Below are 21,386 nucleotides of genomic sequence, written 5' to 3' on the forward strand. Positions count from 1 at the left end.
GTTGGAGGGGGTTAAAATGGTGGAGTGGTGAGTACAGTAGGTAGGGCACTTGCTTTGCCCTCCGCCGACCCAGGTTCGATCCCCAGCACCCCCATATGGTGTCTCAGCCCTGCCATGAGTGATCTCTGAATGCATGAGCCAGGAGTAAGCCTGAACACTGCTGGGTGTGACCCCCAAACCGAAATAAATAAATTAAATTAAATGGTGGGATTGGTTGAACAACAGTGGTCAGCAGATACAAGGGTCAAGTTTTCTTTTTCTTTATTTTTACATTTGGAGCCACACTTTGAGGTACTCATGGCTTACTCCTGACTCTGCACTCAAGAGTTACTCCTGGTGGTGCTCGGAGGACCATAGGAGGTGCTAGGGATCAAACCTAGGCAGGGTACATGCAAGGCAAGCACCTGCCCCACAGTACTATCGCGCCAGACAAAGCGCCAAAGTTTTCTGGTGCCTTCTCTCCCGATCCCTTCCCACCACCCCCACCCGCAAAGACACGTTGGCCCATAAAATGAACAGAAATAAGACACACTGAGAAGTTAGAGCCATGTGGTCTAGGTGGTTAAGGAGTTTATTTCGGGAAGGAGAGTTGATCAGATTTGTTCTTCCTGCAGGAGGGGAGTCTTCAAACAATACCAAAGGGCAGGGGAGAGGCAAGGGGGGAGGTCTGGAGGGAGGGGGCAGGGCCACAGCCAGACAAAATGGCAACGCACGATCACTGGCACTACCAACGTCACAGACACAGCAGAGGTTGGTGCAGGATAGGGGGCTCCAGACCAGGCCTCCAAACACCCCTGATTGGGGCTGGGGGTATGGAGGGAAGGGAGGAGGCAAGGGAAGAAGAGGGGTGGGCAGGCCCCCTAGATCTATTGACTCTGTCCTCTGATTACCTATCTGTCCTGTTTCTGAGGTGGGCAAGGGCGTGTGTGGGTAGCACTTGTCTCTGGATCCCATCCCTAATGTTCAAAGCCATACTCCTGGGGTCTTCCTGGGCTGTCTCAGCCTCAGCCAGTGATTCACCCCTCCACCCACAACAAAATCCATCCTGCAGCCCCAAGCTGAGTCTGTTTAGTCTCTTACTACCAAATCCATCTCCCTTTTTGTTGGGGGCAGAGGAGGCCTACACCTGGAGGTACCTAGAAGACCATGAGGTGACAAGGATGGAACCTGGGGCTCCACCATGCAAAGCACACATTCCAGCTCTTTGAGCCATCTCCCCAACACAGACCTGCTTCTTTCAAACTGTTCTTTTTTTCAGGATTTCATGCAGGGTGGGTTGCCCCATCTGAAAAGGTCATGGATATCCCCACGCTGAGTTCGACCCCATCTTTCTAGATGACCACAACCTTAGCCAACCTTGGCCCATTCTTTAATCCTACTTCTTGGCCTGGCCCAACATCATCCTGCTTTCGAATTCAACTCAGTCTTCCAGAGGTGCCAAGCCATACCCCTCTCACAGACTCTGGTAACCATCCCAGAATTATCCACTCAGAAACCTCACCCACACACTGGTTCAAGCTCGACCCCTTCTAGAACCAAGCTTCAGCCTTCCTCTGAACCCTATGTCCAAGCCCCAAGCTACAACTCATCCTACTCCAATCCCTGCCCACTTTGGGGCCCACCTAATGTTTCATTCAAAGCTACCCCCCTTAGAACCATATCCTCAGTCTCTTTCCAAACTTGTTCCAAAATGCATGCTCCAGGGCATCCTCCTTCTTTAAACTCTAACTTCAGTATGTCCAGGGCCCTGTCCACTCTGATCGCTAGTCCCTTTGCTCCAAGATCTCCTTGGGTCACAAGACCCCCAATCTCTGCTTTTCTTCCAATCTCAGAGTTAAATTTCTTCTCTTGGCCCCTGTTTCGGCATTGCAAGAATCAAGGCCAGAGTTGCAAAGAGGAAGTCTCCAGTCAAGCCCTCCCCGACGTCCCCCAGGTCTCTGCTCCATGTCCCCCCCCTTTCGGAGTCTCCCAACCTTAGGGCTCAGGGCCAGGGAACAGAGAGGGGCCAAGGGAAAAAGGGACAGAGTTTGGGATAAGAGTAGGTCTCACACAAGATCAGTCCCTAATGCACGAGGGGAGTGGAGTGGGGGCAGGGCAGAGACAGATAAATATTTATATATAATATATATATATAAACAGCAAAGACAGTTAAGGGCCTCCTGATTTGAGGGGTGGAGACCTGGGGTCTAGGGGTGGGAAAGGAGGGCAGGCCTTCTCCTGAGCTCTTGCCTACCCGTGGGGTCCTCCAGGGGTGCATTGTCCTGTGGAGACAAAAGACAGAAAGGAGAGGGGGTCCAAACTCATGTGGTCCCCATAGGAGATGGGCCCCTAGGCATCCAGCCTGGCTTAGCTTCCTTCTTCCTCCACTCATAGTCCCGTGTCAGCTTATTCCAGCTACACCTGCCAGTAAGCTACATCAGTAGGGTTCCCCCTTCCACTAACTAATAGTCAGTTACCAGGTACTGTACTAGCAGTTGGTGATCAGCTCAAGGAGTTTTGAGGCTTTTAAAAATTTATTTGGAGGCTAGACCTGGTGTTACTCTGGGGCTACTCCTGGCACTCTGGGCTTAAGAATCACTTTCAGCAACACATGGAAGACCATAGCCATTGCCAGGGACCTAACCAGAGTTGGCCATGTACAAGGCAAATGCCTTAACTCACATACTAGCTCTTTGGACCCAATACCTATTTAATATTTTGTTTTGTTTTATTTTTGGGTCACACCCAGCACTGCTCTGGTTATTCCTGGCTCTATACTCAGGAATCTCTCCTGGAGGTGTTCAGGGAACCTTATGGGATACCAGGGATTGAACCTGAGTTGGTCACATTCATGGTAAGCACCCCACCTACTGTACTATCACTCTGGCCCCAGCAAACTACCACTACCTTAGTAGTCATGCTCTAAGTGATGTGTTCACAACATGAATAATTCTTGATCACATCTTCTAAATGTAGTGGAGCGACAGTCAATAAACATATAAACTAATAATTATGGACTGCAACAAAGAAAGGCACCAAGTAATATGAGAGACTTAATAAAGAGGACTTATGTTAGACAAGGTAGTCACGAAACTCCATTAAGTCAAAGGATGAAAATGAGCTGGTCAGGGAGAGGTCATCAGATTATCAGAGCATGTGGAGAAGGGAGAAAGCAAAACTCTAAAGAGAAGGAAAGGAGCAAGGCCTGAAGTTGGACTGTGCTTGGCCTTGGAGGTGGACAATATGGCTGGAGAAGGGTGGTCTTTGGGGAGTGGTAGGAGATGCATGGTCAGAATAGGGAGGCGTGTGGCTAGATTGCATAAGGACCTTGTGGGTCTTACAGGCATTGCCTGAGGGGAAGTTTTCAGGCTTTATTCCTGGCGCTGTGTTTAAGGATCATTCTTGGTGGGGCTCAGCAGACCATCTGGACCTTGCAAGTCAAACACTCTACCACTGTACTATCTCTTCAGTCCCCAAAGCATTGGCTTTTAATCTGATCAGAGCACTTGAGTCCTGAAGTACTGTGGCGTGGCCTAATTTAGGATTTAAAAGGATCCCTCTAACCCGCTCGGGATGGGAAACACGTGCTGGAAGTAGACTGTAGATTGAACACGATGGCCACCCAGTACCTCTATTGCAAACCACAACACTCAAAAAGAGAGAGAACAAAAAGGAATGCCCTGCCACAGAGGCGGGGTGGGGTGGGGGGTGCAATGGGGTGTGTGTGTGAGGGACACTGGGATCATCGGTGGAGGAGAATGGGCACTGTGGAGGGATGGGCACTCGAGTATTGTATGACTGAAACACAAGCACAAAAATATGTAAATCTGTAACTGTACCCTCACGGTGATTCATTAATAATAAAAAAGGATCCTTCTAGTGCACAGAATGGAATGGAGATTTGAATGAATGAAGAGATCCAGGAAAGACTAGGTGAAAAGTGGGTTGAAAGTGGATATACTTTTCCTTTTTCTTGTTTAGGTTCACATTCAGTGATGCTCAGGGGGTAACTGGCTCTGCACTCAGGAATTACTCGTGGCACTGCTCAGAGGACCTTATAGGATGTAGCAGTTCAAATCCAGGTTTGTCATGTGCAAGGCAAAACCCTACCCACTGTGCTATGGCCTTGGCCCCCTATGGTGGCTATTATTTCTGGAAGGTACAGCCAACAATTGGTGGCTCCACAGTGTTTGTTTTGAATTGGATGTGGGATGTCTAATTAACTTCTCTCTGTTCCTTCTGTCCTGGTCAAGAGCCAGAAACCTCCCTCTACCCACGTGTCTTTGCTCCTTCTACAGACATCCCCGCCTCTTCTGGTCATATCTGAGTCCCCATAAAATGTTTTGAGCCGTCACCTGGCAGTGCTCAGGACTTACTCCTGGCTCTGCATTCAGGGATCACTTCTGGAGAAGGACCATATGGGATGCTTAGGACTGGAACTTGGGTCGGCCTCCTGCAAGGCAAGCGCCCTATACACTGTACTATCGCTTAGGGGGCCATGCTCGGTTGTACCCAGGGCTTACTCTTACGGTGCTCAGGGAACCGTAAGTGGTGCTGGGATGGGTCAATACACAGCAAGCGCCTTGCACGCTGTTGCATTTCTCTGGCCCCTCATTCTCACTGAAGTCTCTGCCAGGCCAGCAAGCCTGGCCCGTGCTTCTGCCCCGCCCCTCTTCCCTCGCTGGAATTCCACACACCCTGGCTCTAACCTCAAGGGGTAGAGAGAAGCGACAGATGTAGCACCTCATCCGGTTTGGCGAGCTTGACCCAAGCCCATTTACGCTCACCAGTACTATCATGATTTACAAGCTCATCAATCACACCTTAGACCCACTCCCTCTCCTATTTTGTGGCTCTGGTGTTCCACTCGTACTTGACTACGCTACGGAAGCTCCCTAGCTAGTGACTACCGGTTTCTCTGCCAGCTTCTCTCTCCCCACGCTCTGTGCAGAGCTTTCTCATTACCTCTCTCCCATTGGCTCTTTATTCTGCCCATCTTCAAACACCCGTCACAGCTCTCCATTCATTGGCTAGTTTTTTCCGTCCTTAGGCTGTAGCTCCACCTACCCATTGTCCTTCAACCCCCCCCCCACCTTTCCTAGTCTGGCCGCTCCCGAGGTACCGTTTAATCCTGGTTCCTATTGGTTTCTAGGACCCCCCGCCCTCCTTTCTTGTATCATCTTTGGCCGCACCGCCTGCCCGTCACTCACCAGACTACATCTGATTGGAGAAGGAGGTGGGCGCACCCTGAGGGCCGTAGCCTTGTTGCCCATAGTCGCCCTGAGGCCCGTAGCCACCGCCACCGCCGGTCGCAGGCTGCCCGTAGTCGGGCTGGTAGCCGCCCTGGGGCCCGTAGGAGTCCTGGGGCCCGTACCCGCCGGGGCCCTGCCCATAGCCCGCATCGCCGTAGGCATCCCCAGGCGCGGGTTGCTTTTCGGGGGCGCCGGGAGGAGCGCGCAGGAATGGAGCGGCCCAGCCTGTCTCCTTGAACACGAACCACAGGTTGCCCACCCAAAGCACCAGGTTCAGGAAGCCGAACACCTGCGGGGGGGAGAAAGCCAGGCGGTAGTTCCGCGCCCATTGCCTTGGCGGCCCCCGGGGAGAACCCGACGCACGCTCTTGGGGGTACAGGGTTTCCGAACCGGCCCCAGGGAAGAAGCCGGCGCAGGTTCCTGGGGGACGGGGATTTCCAAACCCCTTACCTTCTGAGCCCCTGATTCTGAATGTGCACGCACAGAAATACCACTTCGAGGGCGAGGGGAACAGGCAGAGAGTGTTGGAATTCAGATTCCCGGGATTTTGCAGTCTTCCATGACATGCATGTGTTTATATATGTGCATATGTACATATTATACACATGCGTATACATGTACAAAATATAGTCAAATGTGAATTTCTAATATAGCAAAATGTGAACTATATTAAATTTGTTGATGAGCCACTAGTGAATATAAACATATATATGGACATATAAAAATAAGTTCACATGTATAATATATATATAATATATATAAACTTTCAGGGGTTGGTTTTGAGGACCACACATCATGGAGCTCCAAAGGGCTACTCTCAGCTCTGTACTCAGGGGTCATTCTTGGCAGTGTTCAGGGAACCATGAAGTGCCAAGGATCAAACCTAGGCTTCTTGCATACAAAGCATGCATTCCAGCATTGTGAGCCATCTGGAACTTAATATACATTAATATTAATAAATATATGAAATTTATATAATAGGTACAATAGAATTTTTTTTTGCTTTTTGGGTCACACCCAGCGATGCTCAGGGGTTACTCCTGGCTCTGCACTCAGGAATTGCTCCTGGCAGTGCTTGGGGGACTATATGGGATGCTGGGGATCGAACTCGGGTCGGCCGCGTGCAAGGCAAACGCCCTACCCGCTGTGCTATCGCTCCAGCTCCACAATAGAATTTTTTTTGTTTTTGAGCCACAACCAGCAGTGCTCAGGAGTCCCAGGAATGGAACCCAGATCAGCCTCATGAATGGCAAGCACCCCTAAAAAGCAAAAAAAAAAAAAAAAAGAAAGGCAAGCACCCTACCAGCTGTGCTATCTCTCTGGCCCTGAAAATTTTATTCTGGGACAGGAAGTAGTGTCTCCATTTTTCAGTTGAGAAAAGAGGTCCAGAGAAGCTGAGTTGCCCAAGGTCTCAAAACCAACAAGTGTGTTTTCTGAGTTAGAAGTTAACATGTGCAATGCTTATATAAGGATTACCATGTGCCAAGAATTACCGTGTACTCATTTTTTAGGGGGTGTGCAAAGCCGGACCTATCGGCTTAAAATTTACAAGTTCCAGCAGTCCTGAGACTCATTTCAGGTCATGAAGCTGCGCTGAGATTTGAGGTCACAGCCAGACCTGGGCCAGTAGGGGGCGTCCATTCATTTTGCACGGAAGAAAATTGAGGTCCCAAGAGGGGAGTGAGTTGCCAGAGATTCTGAGAACCTAAGGCTGGGCCTGAGATCCAGGTCTCCCAAACCAAACTGAATAGCACTTTTCGGCTTCCCCTCTTGAGTCAGTCTTTGACATTACAGTGCTATTTCTCCGACTACAAGAGTCTGTTGTTGGCATGCCTCCTCTAGGGAGCCCTCTTGGATTTCCTCTGATTCTCTCCCTCCATCATTACCCATGATTGACTGTACGCTCCACAGCCTCCCTCCACAGCTACCCCAGCAGTCCAACCAGCTTCCCAGGGCTTACCACTGAGGTGTTGAGGCCAGAGGTCACAGGGTCCCTCAGCTCCTTGCAGGTAGTCCCTGCCTGGCGGCAGATAACCATCTCCTTGATAATGTTTTCTGGGTCAGTGGCTGTCTTCACGTCTGACAACCCCTTAGCCCATGCTGATGAGCTAACCAGCCACATGAAGGCGAACACTGCAGTGGCCAGGAAGTCCTAGGGCAGGCAGGGGCAAAGCAAAGGCATTGTGAAGAGCTGCTTCTTGTTGGGCTGTGAAACTCCTCAGACCACTGTCTTTCTTGGCAGAGGTCTCTAGAAGAGTCCTGGATCACCCCTACCACTGTTTTCTTTATTTTTGGGGGGGGCGCACCTAACAATACTCAGGGGCTACTCCCTGCCCAGTGCTCAGGAAACCATGTGGTGTTGGGATTCTAACCAGGTTTCTATTATGCAAAGCTTGTGCTCCAGATCTTTGATCTATCTCCCCAACCCTCCCCTACCTTTGCTTTTCTTCTTTCTTTTGGTGTTTGGGCAAACCCAATGGTGACTAGGGCATACTCCTGGCTCTGTGCTCAGGAATCATTCCTGGCAGGGCTCAAGGGACCATATGCAGTGCCAGGGATGATTGAACCTGGATGAACCACATGTGAGGCAAATGCCTCACCCCTATACTCTCTCTGGTCCCTTCATCTACCTTTTCTCCTTCCTTCCTTCCTTCCTTCCTCCTTCCTTCCTTCCTTCCTTCCTTCCTTCCTTCCTTCCTTCCTTCCTTCCTTCTTTCTTTCTTTCTTTCTTTCTTTCTTTCTTTCTTTCTTTCTTTCTTTCTTTCTTTCTTTCTTTCTTTCTTTCTTTCTTTCATTCTTTCTATCTTTTCCCACACGCCAGCCACACCCAGCAGTACTCAGGTCTTATTCCCAGTTCCATGCTCAGGGATAACTCCTGCCAGTTATTAGGGGACCATACAGGGTGCCAAAGATCCAACACAAATCAGCCACATGCAAGGTAAATGCCCTACCTGTTATTCTATCTCTCAAGCCCTGTCCTCTGCCTTTTCAACTTATTAGCCCCTCAGACTTTCATGTGAAGGGCTTATTTGCATGTCCAGGACAAAGAGGATGTGGAAGCATGCCTGGATCTGTAGGTGTTGGTGTGGGCACTTCTGCGGCGAGGATGTCTGAGTCTATAAAAAGCTGCAGGTCTTCGTTTTCCTGAATGTGGTAATGTGTTTCATTTCGTGTCTGGGACAGGGGTACACGAGCTCAGCTGTGTAGGAATCAGTGTCTGTGTGGCTTGAGGACAAGCATAACTAGTATGATCAATTTGGTGAGTTCCTTTTTTTCCTTTCATCTGTAGTGCTGTGACAGGTGGCAGGTTTGCCCTGCAGGCCTGTATAAATCTGAATGTGGCCCTGCCACTGTCTGATTTGGTATCCCTATTACCCTAGCAGTAATAACATGTGGGGTTGCTATGGCAAGGCAATGGCTGGCATAGGGTCCTAGCTGGGACTTTTGATTTGAATGGGGGTTTGGACCACACCTTGCAGTGCTCAGGGCTTAGTCCTTCTGATTCTTCAATCAGGGATCAATCCCAGTGGACTCTGGGGACCCTAGAGGGTGCCATGAATTGAACTCAGGTTGGCAGTGTGCAAGGCAAGTGCCCTACCTGCTGCCCAGCCCCTTGGCTGGGATTTGGTGTATAGCTGAGGGATGGGGCAGTGACCCTGAGGCTCCATGGCCTCTGGCCTTTACATGGACACAGCTGGGGGTGGGGATGCTCACCATCATGGGACCTTTGTTGTTCTCTCGGTACTTGTTCTGCAGAAAGATGTAGGTAGCCAGAGCCCCCATGGAGTACAGGAAGGCAAACACAGCCACCGTGACAAAGAACTCAGCTGATGACGAGTAGTCGCCTACCAGGAAGACTTTGGTGGTACCTCCTCGGCAAGTGGGTGCATCAAAGTACACTTGGTGCAGCCTGTGGAGAGAGGGGGGCAGGTTTGCCCAGAACCTACGGCCCTCTCCCATCCCCCACCCCTCTGCCCAGCCATGGGTCCCCCAGATTTGTATAGTCACAGGAAGAGGAAACCATACCCATTCATAGAGCACTGATTGTGCACCCACGCAACTTTAATGATTGCTCACAGCCTCCTGGAGAGACAGGTCTTACTCATCCCTACTCCCACTCCAGACCTTTAGCCTTTTGTTTGTGCTTTTTTGGTTTTGTTTAGTTTTTAAGCCACACCCAGAGGTGCTCAGGGGTTACTCCTGGCTCTGCACTCAGTAATCACGCCTGGCAGTCCTTGGGGGACCATATGGGATGTTGAGGATTGAAGTTGGGTCACCCGGGTGCAAGGAAAATAACCTTCCTTCTGTACTATCACTCCAGCTCCCTTCTGTTGCTTTTTTTTTTTGGTTTTTAGGCCACACCTGGCAGTGCTCAAAGCTTACTCCTGGTGGCTCTGCATGCAGAGATCACTCCTGGTGGGCTCAAGGGACCCTATGGGGCACTAGGTATTGAACTGATGTTGGCCATGTACAAGATAAGTGCCCTACCTGCTGTGCTATCTCTCCAGTCCCCATTTTGGTCTCTTGGTTCATCAGCCAAGCACCATCTCACTCCAGTATCTTTGAAATGGAATGCTTTTCTAGACATCTTACTCTTATCACCTTCTAGTTTTGCCCCACAGACACTTTCTCAGTGAGGCCTTCCCTGACCTCCCTATTTATTTATTTTGGTTTGTGGGTGCACCCGTGGTAGTGCTCAAGACTTACTCCTTGCTCTGTGCTTAGGTGTCACTCCTGGCAGGGCTCGTGGAACCTTTGTGGCATCGGGGATCAAACCTGGGTTAGCCACATGTAAGGTAAGCGGCTTGCCCCCTGTATTATCTCTCTGCCCCTGATGTCATTGTTTAAAATGAAATTGACAGGGGCTGGAGCAATAGCACAATTGGTAGGCATTTGCCTTGCATGCGGCTGACTCGGGTTCGATTCCCAGCATCCCATATTGTCCCCTGAGCACTGCGAGGAGTAATTCCTGAGCGCAGAGCCAGGAGTAACCCCTGTGCATCGTCGGGTGTGACCCCAAAACAAACAAACAAAAGAATTAAGTTGCCAACTGGAGAGAGAGCGTATTGAGCTGAATGCCTGCTTTATATGCAGGAGGCCTGATTCCAACCCTAGCACTGCATAGTCCCGTAGGCACTAAACTGGAGATAGTCCTGGAGTACTTATGGCTGTGACCCCAAATTATTATTATTGGTTTTAGGGCTATGCCCAACAATTTGCAGAGCTAACTCCTGACTATACACACGGGGATCATTCCCTGGCAGGGCTCAGGCGAATATATAAAGTACTGAGGATTGAACCTGAGGTTGGCTGTGTGCAAGACAAGTGCCCTACCCTCTGTACTATCTCTCTAGTCCCAGTCCCCTGCCCAATTAAATTAACATAAATGAAACAGAACCGTTTCCTTCCAGCACTCTTAGGTCACTTCCCTTGCTCTATTTGGTGGAGGCTGTTAAGCCCACAATCCGACATTTCCAAGTTGCTTGGGGTTCACTCCTGGCAGTGCATGGGGGACTTCGTGGAGCCAGTAATAAAACCCAGGTCTCTCGCATGCAAAAATTATGTTCAGCCCTTTGAACTGACCCCTCTTTGTTTTTTTGTGCCATATCTTCTACGTCAAGTGATTGCATTTCCTTTTGACCCCTTGAGTTTTGCTGTAACTACAAGCAGGCCGGGTTTTCTCCTATTTTGTGTTCACAGCTGTATCCCTAGAGCCTGTAACAGGGCTGCCCGCTGTGCTAAGAAAGTGTTTATGAAACAAACCATCCAGAGATGGGAACCGGTGGAGCGAGATACATTCTCTAGCCTGAAGCCACCCAGCTCTTGAGGGAATGGCAGAGTTGGAACCTGAACCCCATGTTCTCCCTCTACAGTGTCTCCCAAAGTGGGTGATACCAGCCCCCTCTCAGGGGCTGAAACAGTGGTGAGGTGCACCATTAGGCTTACGTACAATTGGGGGGTTCACTTTCTATTTGTTCACCTAAGGAAGGGAAATTTCTTTTTTTGTTTTGGGGCCATACCCAACTGTGGTCAGGGCTTGTCTGTGCTCAGGGATCACTCCTGGCAGGGCTTGGGGGACCTCATGGGATATGAAGGATGGAACCTGGATCAGTCAAGTGCAAGGTAAACACCTTACCTGCTATTCTTTTTTTAAATTTTTTTTTCTTTTTGGGTCACACCTGGCGATGCACAGGGGTTATTCCTGGCTCTGCACTCAGGAATTACCCCTGGCTGTGCTCAGGGGACCATATGGGATGCTGGGAATCGAAGCCAGGTTGGTGTCGTGCAAGGCAAATGCCCTACCCGCTGTGCTATTGCTCCAGCCCCACTACCTGCTATTCTATCTCTCAGGTTCCAAGAAGGGCAATTGGGGTTGCTGAGTGATATTTTTTTTCTTAAAAGGGGGTGGTAGGCTCAATAAATTCGGGGACCTCTGCTCCACAATGTGTGGAACGTTGTCCCTAAGCCACTTCCAGTCTGTGGGAGGAAAAGAAATATATGTTGAGAAGGGCCCAGCAATTACTATATAGGAGGAGAAAGACAGAAGGGAAGAGGAATCAGCCGAGGCTCTGGCATTTCGGTAGCACATAGAGAGATATTGTGCATGGGGAAAAGGGCTGGAGTAGGGTCCCAGAGCTCTCTGGTCTCAGTTTGGGGGACAGGACACAATGATGAAACACGTGCCAGTGTCTTTGTATGCAGGGAAAGGCCTTATCCTTCTTGGTCACCCCCTAAACACTTTACCTCATTGCCTGCTTTACTAACACCCACTGCTGCAGTGCCCCAGGGGAGCACTGTCCTAACCATTTTGCAGATGAGCTCAGGAAGGGGAACTTACTTGCTCAAGGTAGTGCAGCTTCTAAAAGATGGAGTTGGGAGCTTTCTAGTGAGCTGGTTGAGCAGAGAGGGTATGTGTCAGAGGATAAAAGGTCCTTGGGAGGGGGCTGGAGCAGCAGCACAGCGGGTAGGGTGTTTGCCTTGCATGCAGGTGACCCAGGTTTGATTCCCAGCATCCCATATGGTCCCCCAAGCACTGCCAGGAGTAATTCCTGAGTGCAGAGCCAGGAGTAACCCCTGTGCATCGCTGGGTATGACCCAAAAAGAAAAAAAAAGGTCCTTGGGGGGCTATCAGGATAGTGAAAGGGATGTTCAGGAGGACCTAGGACAAAGAATACCCCTCCCCAGGTTTGTGGCTAAAGGGCAGGAACCCGAGAACCTAGAAGTGGCAGCATCCAAGGGAGATAGTGCCCTTGTGGATCCCAGGGGCGGTTCTCAGCTGACTCCTTGCAGCAAATCCCCTCCTCCTCCAACTTTTTTCCCTTGCTTCTGTGAATTGCTGATCCCTACTTCTCCCCAACCCCCGATCCCTGAGATATCATTTGCTATTTTTCTTTTCCTTATATATATTTTTTGCTTTTTTGGGTCACACCCGGCGATGCTCAGGGGTTACTCCTGGCTCTGCACTCAGGAATTACTCTTGGAGGTGCGGGGAGACCATATGGGATACCGGGGATTGAGCACAGATGAACTGCGTGCAAGGCAAACGCCCTACCCACTGTACTATTGCTTCACCCCCAAAGATCTAATTTTCTTTCCATGATCTATTCCCCTCACCCTAAGGGATCTCCTGAATCTACTTTTCCCTTAGTGTCCAAAACCTCTCAGTTTCTGGCTCCATCCCTGACTTTGCTCCAAAGTCCCTTAAACTTCTACTACTACTTCGTTTTTTGTTATTTTTTTGGGCCACACTCAGCGGTGCTCAGGGGTAACTCCTGGATATGTGCTCAGAAATAACTACTGGTGGGGCTGGAGCGATAGCACAGCGGGTAGGGCATTTGCCTTGCACGCGACCGACCCGGGTTCGAATCCCAGCATCCCATATGGTCCTCTGAGCACCACCAGTAGTAATTCCTTAGTGAAGAGCCAGGAGTAACCCCTGTGCATCGCCGGATGTGACCCAAAGAGAAAAAAAGAAATAACTACTGGCAGGGCTCAGGAACCGGAGATTGAGCCTGGATCTGCTGCATGCAAGGCACATACCTTATCTGCTGTACTATCAGTCCAGCCCCTAAACTTGCTTTTTAAAAAAGTTATTTTAACTCCCACTCAGGGAAGCATTACTTGTGTTCCCTGCCCCATGTTCTCAGGCTTTTCAACTATTAACCCACTAAATGCATCCCAGGAGCCAGTGAAGCAGGTATACTTTTTCTCTCTTAGAGAGACAGGACATTGAGTGCTGGAGCTCTGATGTGATTTGTCTGAGAAGAGAAGCAATCAGAAGTTTCATTTGAAATTGTGCCTGTGGGTCTCTGCATTCCCCCACCCATCAAGAGTTAAGCATCTCTGTGAAGACAGCGACCTTGCCTGGCTGTACTCACTGCCAGAGACCTAGAGCCACATACAGTGCCTGGCACACAGGAGGGGCTCTATCAATATCCCAGCGGTGTAGCTGGGTTTGATTGCTAGGCATCACCCCTCGTTACTCTCGACCCTAAAGCCTGCAGGAGGATCCCTTGCTTGCATTTCTTTAGTGGATCATAATCCTCTTTATTAATTTATTTGCTGCAGTGTTGGTTCCCTTGAAGGGATGATGGTGGTCTGTTATTACACTGTTATATTCCCAGTAATTTGAGCCGTACCCTGCATACAATAGGTTCATTTAAAAAAAGTGCATGCAATGAATAAAAATAAAAATTAGTGACATTATTTGAGCATCTACTGTGTTAAGGCTATTTTATATATATATATAAACTCTATGTGACCTTTATATATCATTATATAAATACATATATATTTATATATCTTTTGCTTTTGAATTGGTTTTTTTGTTTGTCTTTCAGGCTACACCTGGCAGTGTTCAGGGCTTACTCTTGGCTCTGCACTCAGGGATCACTCCAGACAGTGCTTAGGGGACTATATAGGGTGTCGGGTATCGAACCCTGGCCAGATGCATGCAAAAAATGCCCTACTTGATGTACTACTACTTTGGCCCCCAAAATGCTTTTTTAGGAGGAGGGTCTCATGCTTGGCTGTTTGGGGCTTACTCCTGGCTCAGGGGTCACTCCCAGCAGTACTTGCTGGAACCTATACAGTGCTAGGGATCTAACCAGGCTTGGCTGAGTGCAAGGCAAGTACCTTCTTGAATTATTTCTCTGCCCCCTTGAATCTTGTTTACTGCCTTTCTCTGTCCCTCCTCTTCATAGAACACAGCCAGAAGGCAGATGCCTGTCTGTGTCTTGCTCACCACATGTCCTGGAAGACTAGAGCAATGCCAGGCACAAGGCAGTTTCTCAGCGCCTGCGCAGTGACCCGAATGGGTATGGTTTCCTGAGGTGAGGGTTGGACCAGAGCCACAGGCAGAGATGGGGGAGTGGGCATTGGTTTTCCCACCCCACTCCCAGCTCTGTTGGGACTCCCCGGGTAGGGACTGGGCTAGGAGCACACCTGAAGGGGTACTCGAATTCCACCTCGATGCTGAGGTCACTCTCAGTCTTGTTGGCACACTCCACGCTCAGCCGGAGCTCCCCACTGTAACTGCCGCATGTGGCAAAGGCGAAGATAGCAAAGACCTTGGGGAGAAGGAACGGGGATGGCCACAGTGAGCCTATGTGCATATGGATGGGAGGGGGTGCCCTCCACTGGACAGATTGGGGCCCAGCACAGGCAGTAGCAGATGGACGGGTCTTTCTCCTCCCCCCCCTCCATGTCCCCTAATCAGGGCTCATCTGGGTCCAAGGACAAGCTGATTATAGGGGTGTGGCTGTCTCTTCTTCCAGTGTCTCTTATCTCCAACTTTCCATGCTCTGAACCCCTGTCTTCTCTCTTTGCATATCTCAGTACATTTCTCTGACTAGCTATATCTCTGGGTTTCTGGTGTGTCTCTGCATCTCTCTTTCTTTTGGTGTCTCTCTGTCCGTTTCCAGTGTGCTTTTGTTTTTCTCAATACCTGTTTCTCGGCTTTGGTGTCTGTCTCTGACATTTTTTTTTCTTTTTGGGTCATACCCGGCGATGCACAGGGGTTACTCCTGGCTTTGCACTCAGGTATTACTCCTGGCGGTGCTCGGGGGACCATATGGGGTGCTGGGAATCAAACCCGGGTCGACCGTGTACAAGGCAAATGCCCTACCCACTGTACTATCAGTCCAGCCCCATGTCTCTGACTCTTTAGTAGAGCTCTCTCTCTCTGTTTCTCTGGGTGAATATCTCTCTCAGAGTGTTCTTACCTTTCTTGGTCTGTCTCTCTGCGAGGTCTCTCTATGATGCTCTCTGTCTCTCTTATATCTCTTTCTTCTGGTGTTTTCTCTGAATGTGTCTCTGATTTCCCCCCAGTCGTTTCCTGTCTCTCTTCTTCAGTCTATTTCTCTGTAGCTTCCTTCTCCATGTCTATTCCTCTGCCTCCCTTTCCTTTATTTCTTTCTGTCTGTCTGCCCTCTCTCTTTCTGTCCTCTATTTTCTTTTTTACATTTTGGGGCCACACCCAGTGATGTTCAGGGGTAACTCCTGGCTCTGCACTCAGGAATCATTCCTGGCAGTGTGCAGGGGACAACATGGGATGCCAGGGATTGAACCCGGGTTGGTCACATGCAAGACAAACCTCCTACCCTCTGTACCCTCTCCAGCCCTTCATCCCTATTACTTTGTTTCTCCATATCCTCACCTCTGTCCACACCAAGCCCTGTTTCTCATTCTCTTTGCCTTGGGGATTTATCTGTCTGGACATCTCATCCCCTCCCAGCCAGCTTTTGGGCTCCACCCTCCCCCCCCCATTCTCACCTCAGGAGAGGAGGCAGGACGTCACAATCTTCTACTTCACAACAGAGATACCTTTAGCCTTATGTGATGTCACATCACAGCTAACTATTCTCTGGCTGCAACCCCCAGAGAGTTCAATACCTGGATTTTATTCTCCCCTTCATCCCATTTTCATCGCCCCAGACTCCACCATCCTACCTCCCTTCCTCCATATGCCACACCACACTCACCCATTGCAGCACTTTCACGAAGCCAAGGGGCTCCTTGACCACTCGGAACTGACCCCCAGCCACCAACTGAGGAGAAAAAATGGTGGGGAGGGAGAAGGGTTTGGGGAGATGAAGAGGGAGGTAAGGGGCAAGGCCCCCAGGCAATGACCCTTGGGAATAGGGCATGTGACCTCAGGGAAGGAATGACGTGTGGAGAGAGGGTGAGAAGGAGGAAAGTGACATTTTGTCGAAGGTGCAGGCACAGCCAGCTCTGGCGGGAGACTCCCAGGGGGATGAACGGGGGAATGGACTAGTGGAGATCTGGGAAGCTGGTGAGGCAGAGTCAGAAGGGTGAGGGGTAGGGAAAAGGCGGACTGAGTCTGGGTTGGGTAGACTGGGGGGAAGGTCGAAAACAGTAAAGGTGAGTCAGAATGCCCCAGGAGATGGGATGGAGAGTGAGGAGAATTGGAGTTCCCGAGGTGGGGGAAGTGGTCTCGGGTGGTGAATATGAGTCATAACGGGGAGGGAGTCGGCTGGTTAGGGGGAGGGGGTCTGCAGCAGGAAAGGTGAGTCAGATGGCCGGGGGGGGGGGGGGGGGGGGGATGGTGTCTGAGGTGATGACGATGGGGAGGGGCTGGCACTGGTTAGAGTGGGCTGAGGTTCTGAGCTGGTAAGGAAGAGTGACATGGCAGAGAGGGTCTGGACTGCCTAAGATGGGGGTGGGGTGGGGGCTAGGACATGGCTTCAGTGGGTCTGCGATGTCGGAGGGGAGACTGGGGGTTTGGGAGAGGCAAAACAGGATCATTCCCTTGGTCTGCTCCGGTCCAAGGGGTGGTCGTCCACCGGGGTACTGGCTCTGTCTGGGAGGGGCAGGTGCCATCCCCCCCCCATCAACCCCCAAACCTTCTGTCGCTCTATTTCCCAGCTCTGCCGCAGCACCCCCATCTTCATTCCACTCTCCCCTCCCTTCCCGCTTGCCTGGCATCCCAGTCCCAAGACCCCCCCCCCCACCCTAGGTCTCCCGTCGCGGTGCCCGGTAAGGTATTGGGCAGCTGGCGGCGCCCCCTGCGGCAGGGAGGATGGCCCTCGCTGCGGCAAAGGGCGCACTCTGCTTCTCCACCTCCCCCATCCTCCCCTCGCCTGCCGCAGACCCCCGCCCCAGCGCCGGGGATCGGGGTGTCTGCTGCTAGGACCCCGGCCACCACCTCCTACGGTGGGCGAGCCGCGGCGCCCCGGCCCCGGGCGGGGTGGCTGGCCGGCAGCGGGCTCTGTCCGCGGTGCTGGAACGCGTACCTGATTCACCACGTCCATGTCTGCCAGCAGCAGCATCAGCAATGCGGGGGGCGGGAGGCGCCTGCTAGCAAGGGCGGGCGCAGGGCGCGGCGGGGGTGGTGCGCGATCGTCGGAACAGCCGGGGCGCCGCAGCTCCGCCCCTCGAGCCCCCCCTCAACTCACTGCGCGCGCTTGCGCACAAGGGACCTTGCCTGAGGCTCTCCCTCCGCCATTGCGACCCGCAGCCTTGAGATGCTGGAGATGCTCGTTCTCCCTCCAAACAGCTAGAAGTTTGCAGGGAAGAGATCCCGCGGCCTGGCATTCTTGCTTGGCCCTTTACTGAGTTTGTTGAATATTCCCACTCGTTTGAACCTTACAGCAGCCGTGTGGCCCAGGGTCCGATAGTTCCATGTTTATAGATGAGAACCCCCAGAGAGGGTAAGTGAATTGCTTAAGGTTGCTCAGCTAGAAATTGGCAGCACCCAAAGGCTCTGCAATTTTTCAACTAAATTTTATTATGGTTTGAGATTCGTGGTTAACAACACTATTAATAATAGTTCCTCAGGCATATAATTCCAGCACTACATCCATCACCAGTGTACCCACCTTCCTCTCCCGAGGACCCAAAGCCTCTCCCTCTAATCCCCTCCCCAAACTCAATGTGTGGATTAGTTCCCCATATATTGCTTTTGGACCCCAAAGACCCTGAAATTTAAACATAGCTCAAGGTCCTAAGGGTTTCTTCTCTGATGTTTTTTTTTTCTTTTAGTTTTCGAGCCACACCCGGGGATGCTCAGGGGTTACTCACGGTTCTGCCCTCAGGAATCATTCCTGGAAGTGCTCAGGAGACCATATGGGATGCTGGAGATCAAACCCAGGGCAGCCTCAGGCAAAGCAAGTGCCCTATCTGCTTTACTCTCTCCAGCCCCTCTGCTACATTTAAAATACGTCTTAGAAACTCTCCTCTCCCCCTTCTTCACTGCTGGTGGGAATGCCGACTGGTTCAGCCCTTCTGGAAAACAATTTGGACGACTCTCAAAAAATTAGATATTGAATTCCCATTTGACCCAGCAATACCACTGCTGGGAATATATCCCAGAGAGGCAAAAAAGTACAATCGAAACAACATCTGCACATGTATGTTCATCGCAGCACTGTTTACAATAGCCAGAATCTGGAAAAAACCCGAATGCCCCAGAACGGATGACTGGTTGAGGAAACTTTGGTACATCTATACAATGGAATACTATGCAGCTGTTAGAAAAAAGGAGGTCAAGAATTTTGTAGTTAAGTGGATGGGCATGAAAAGTTTCATGCTGAGTGAAATGAGTCAGATAGAGAGAGACAGACATAGAAAGATTGCACTCATCTATGGTATATAGAATAACAGAGTGGGAGACTAACACCCAAGAACTGTAGAAATAAGTACCAGGAGGTTGACTCCATGGCTTCGAGGCTGGCCTCACGTTCCGGGGAAAGGTCAACTCAGAGAAGCGATCACCAACTACATTGTAGTCGAAGGCCATGTGGGGGAAGAGAGTTGCGGGCTGAATGAGGGCTAGAGACTGAGCACAGCGGCCACTCAACACCTTTATTGCAAACCACAACAGCTAATTAGAGAGAGAAAACAGAAGGGAATGCCTTGCCACAGTGGCAGGGTGGGGTGGGGGGGAGATGGGATTGGGGAGGGTGGGAGGGACACTGGGTTTACGGGTGGTGGAAAATGGGCACTGGTGAAGGGATGGGTTCCCGAACTTTGTATGAGGGAAATATAAGCACAAAAGTGTATAAATCTGTAACTGTACCCTCACGGTGATTCTCTAATTAAAAATAAATAAATTAAAAAAAAAAAAAAAGAAACTCTCCTCTCCAACCATCTCTCCGATTTTTCTTTCCCTTTTGGTCAAATTCTTGCTTGCTTCAAGCTCTATACTTTGCACCACTTACATAGTTTATGTAGCATGTTTATTAATTTTTACTTCCTAATTAAGGAATCTCTTAATGGGACTACCCTTTTTTCACAGCATCACAGAATTTATTACTGAGTTAGCAACAAGGTACAGAAGCTAGAGAAGAGGAACAGATTCCCTAATCAAAGAAACATGACTTCAGATTTGCGGTGCCTTTTCACCTGCTGTGTATTCAAGATCCTCGCAGCCTATCACAGCAAATGCGCATGCGTCGCCTGGGACTTTCCTTACAGACCCAGCTTGGTCCTTCTCCAGTGCCTCCTCTTGGAATTGTACCTGATCTTGTTACCAGTTTTCATCCGAATCCATTGAGGAATAGGTCGATTCTGCTTCTGTTTCTTGGCCAGGAACTGCTTGATTCTGAAAGTCTTGTGGGAAGACATGGTGAAGAGTCATGTTCGCACCGCGACGATGGCAGAGGAAAAAGAGGGACTACCTTTTCTTCATGCTGCTAAAACCAAGACTACCAAGGTCATTGGAGATTTCATATTGTAAAATCCAATGAACAAATACCATTGGGACTTAAAAAGCTCAACCTCACCCAAATTCATATAGGAAATGCCTATAAGAGTGAAGATACCAGTTTTCATCTTAGAGAGTTGTGAATATAAAAACGTTTCATAATGCTGAATATCGGCCTTACGCATGTATTCTTTTCCTTTTTGGGGTGATGTGTGCTCAGGTCTTACTCCTTGCTCTGCACTCAGGGATCAGTCCTGCCTGTGCTCGAGGAACCATGTGGGGTGTCAGGGATTGAACTCACGTTGGCTCCATGCAAAGCAAGTACCCTACCCATTGTAGTATCTCACCACCTCCTCCAACTGGGTATTCTCATACATTGCCATTAAGATTTTAAATTGGTATAGCCACTATAGAAGCAATTTGGCCAAATCTAGCAAAATAACAAATGTATGTGCTTGCTTGACTTGGCATTTGCACTTCTGGAAATTTAGCTTAGAGATTAATGCATGTGCTAAGAGATGGATGTATAATGTGATATGCTAAAGCACTGCTTACAATAGTGAACTTTCCCAAAGTGCTTAATATTCAAAGTGCTTAATAAAGGGCTGTCTGGATTGCTTTACCAGCCTTGAACTTGCTGGACAGGGCAGTCACTGAGCCATTTTCTGGATCCCTTAGGGGAAATGTATCAATTTTGAGACCTCCACAACACGGGGTATTTTGTGACAGTCTTACAAAGCTAAAATTAATAATAAAAACAAAGATATAGAATTATTGCCAAGATATTAAGAAATGGAAGATGCTAAATTATGGGAATTGTGTACAAAGACAAGAAAAGGATTATATCATGATTGAGAGCAGAGCTTGGAGTTTTAATTGTGTCTGTTTGGGGTAGAGTGCTATTCTGTGAATTTCACTGCTATCGCTGATTTAAATTCTCCCAGCAACCCTATGAGACAGGGACCTCTGCTATTTTTATTTTGCAGATGAATAAACTATGGGGCAGAGAGGTGACGGAATCTGTACAAAGTCATGTTACTGATTTAATGGTAGATTCTGTTTGAACCCAGACTTCAGGCTTCAGCACTATTTACCTTACTATGTGAACTCTTAACTATAGCATCCTTTATGTGTATAAAAGATACTTGATAACCCTGGTTGCTTCCAGAGGGAAGGGAATTTTGAACCATCTGAATGTACATCTCTTTTACTGGGGAGGGGAGGAAACCACACCCACTGGTGCTTAGGGCTTACTTCTGGCTCTCTGGTTAGGAATCACTCCTAGTGGTGCTTGGGAGACCTACGTGGTGCTGGGGACCAACACCAGAGTCAGTGTGTTCAAAGCAAGTACTTAAACATCCTGCTTAAACATCCGTACTATCTCCCGGGTTCTGAATATATATATCTATTTTGCACATGCGTACGTGCTCACGCACACACACACACACTCAAATTCACACCAATTAGGTAATGGATACTTCCTAGTGTTT

The 21,386-nt window shown here is 49.7% G+C and overlaps 2 protein-coding genes across 2 annotated transcripts; both read right to left on the bottom strand.

Annotated features, from left to right (window-relative positions):
• Positions 1 to 553: 553 nt before the first annotated feature.
• SYP (synaptophysin) lies at positions 554 to 17,571 on the bottom strand. The gene is made up of 7 exons (XM_004606449.2): positions 17,486 to 17,571; positions 16,214 to 16,279; positions 14,676 to 14,800; positions 8,946 to 9,141; positions 7,192 to 7,383; positions 5,190 to 5,520; positions 554 to 2,261 (listed from the first exon to the last, which is right to left on the bottom strand). Exons 1-6 carry the CDS (start codon positions 17,519 to 17,521, stop codon positions 5,194 to 5,196), a joined length of 942 nt encoding a protein of 313 aa, XP_004606506.1. The 5' UTR covers positions 17,522 to 17,571; the 3' UTR covers positions 554 to 2,261; positions 5,190 to 5,193.
• Positions 17,572 to 19,493: 1,922 nt separating this feature from the next.
• LOC129399613 (60S ribosomal protein L39-like) lies at positions 19,494 to 20,070 on the bottom strand. Its single transcript, XM_055119932.1, has one exon. The coding sequence runs from the start codon at positions 19,815 to 19,817 to the stop codon at positions 19,662 to 19,664; it is 156 nt and encodes a 51-aa protein (XP_054975907.1). The 5' UTR covers positions 19,818 to 20,070; the 3' UTR covers positions 19,494 to 19,661.
• Between the last annotated feature and the right edge of the window lie 1,316 nt (positions 20,071 to 21,386).

Source organism: Sorex araneus, chromosome X (genome assembly GCF_027595985.1).
Source record: "Sorex araneus isolate mSorAra2 chromosome X, mSorAra2.pri, whole genome shotgun sequence".
NCBI lineage: Eukaryota > Metazoa > Chordata > Mammalia > Eulipotyphla > Soricidae > Sorex > Sorex araneus.

Excerpts from the sequence above, each read along its gene's own strand:
- SYP (XM_004606449.2), bottom strand. The coding sequence starts at position 17,521 with ATGCTGCTGCTGGCAGACATGGACGTGGTGAATCAG. Across the intron at positions 16,280-17,485 it reads ACATGGACGTGGTGAATCAG|TTGGTGGCTGGGGGTCAGTT; the intron begins GTACGCGTTCCA and ends TTTTCTCCTCAG. Across the intron at positions 7,384-8,945 it reads ACAACAAAGGTCCCATGATG|GACTTCCTGGCCACTGCAGT; the intron begins GTGAGCATCCCC and ends TGCCTGCCCTAG.
- LOC129399613 (XM_055119932.1), bottom strand. The coding sequence starts at position 19,817 with ATGTCTTCCCACAAGACTTTCAGAATCAAGCAGTTCCTGGCCAAGAAA.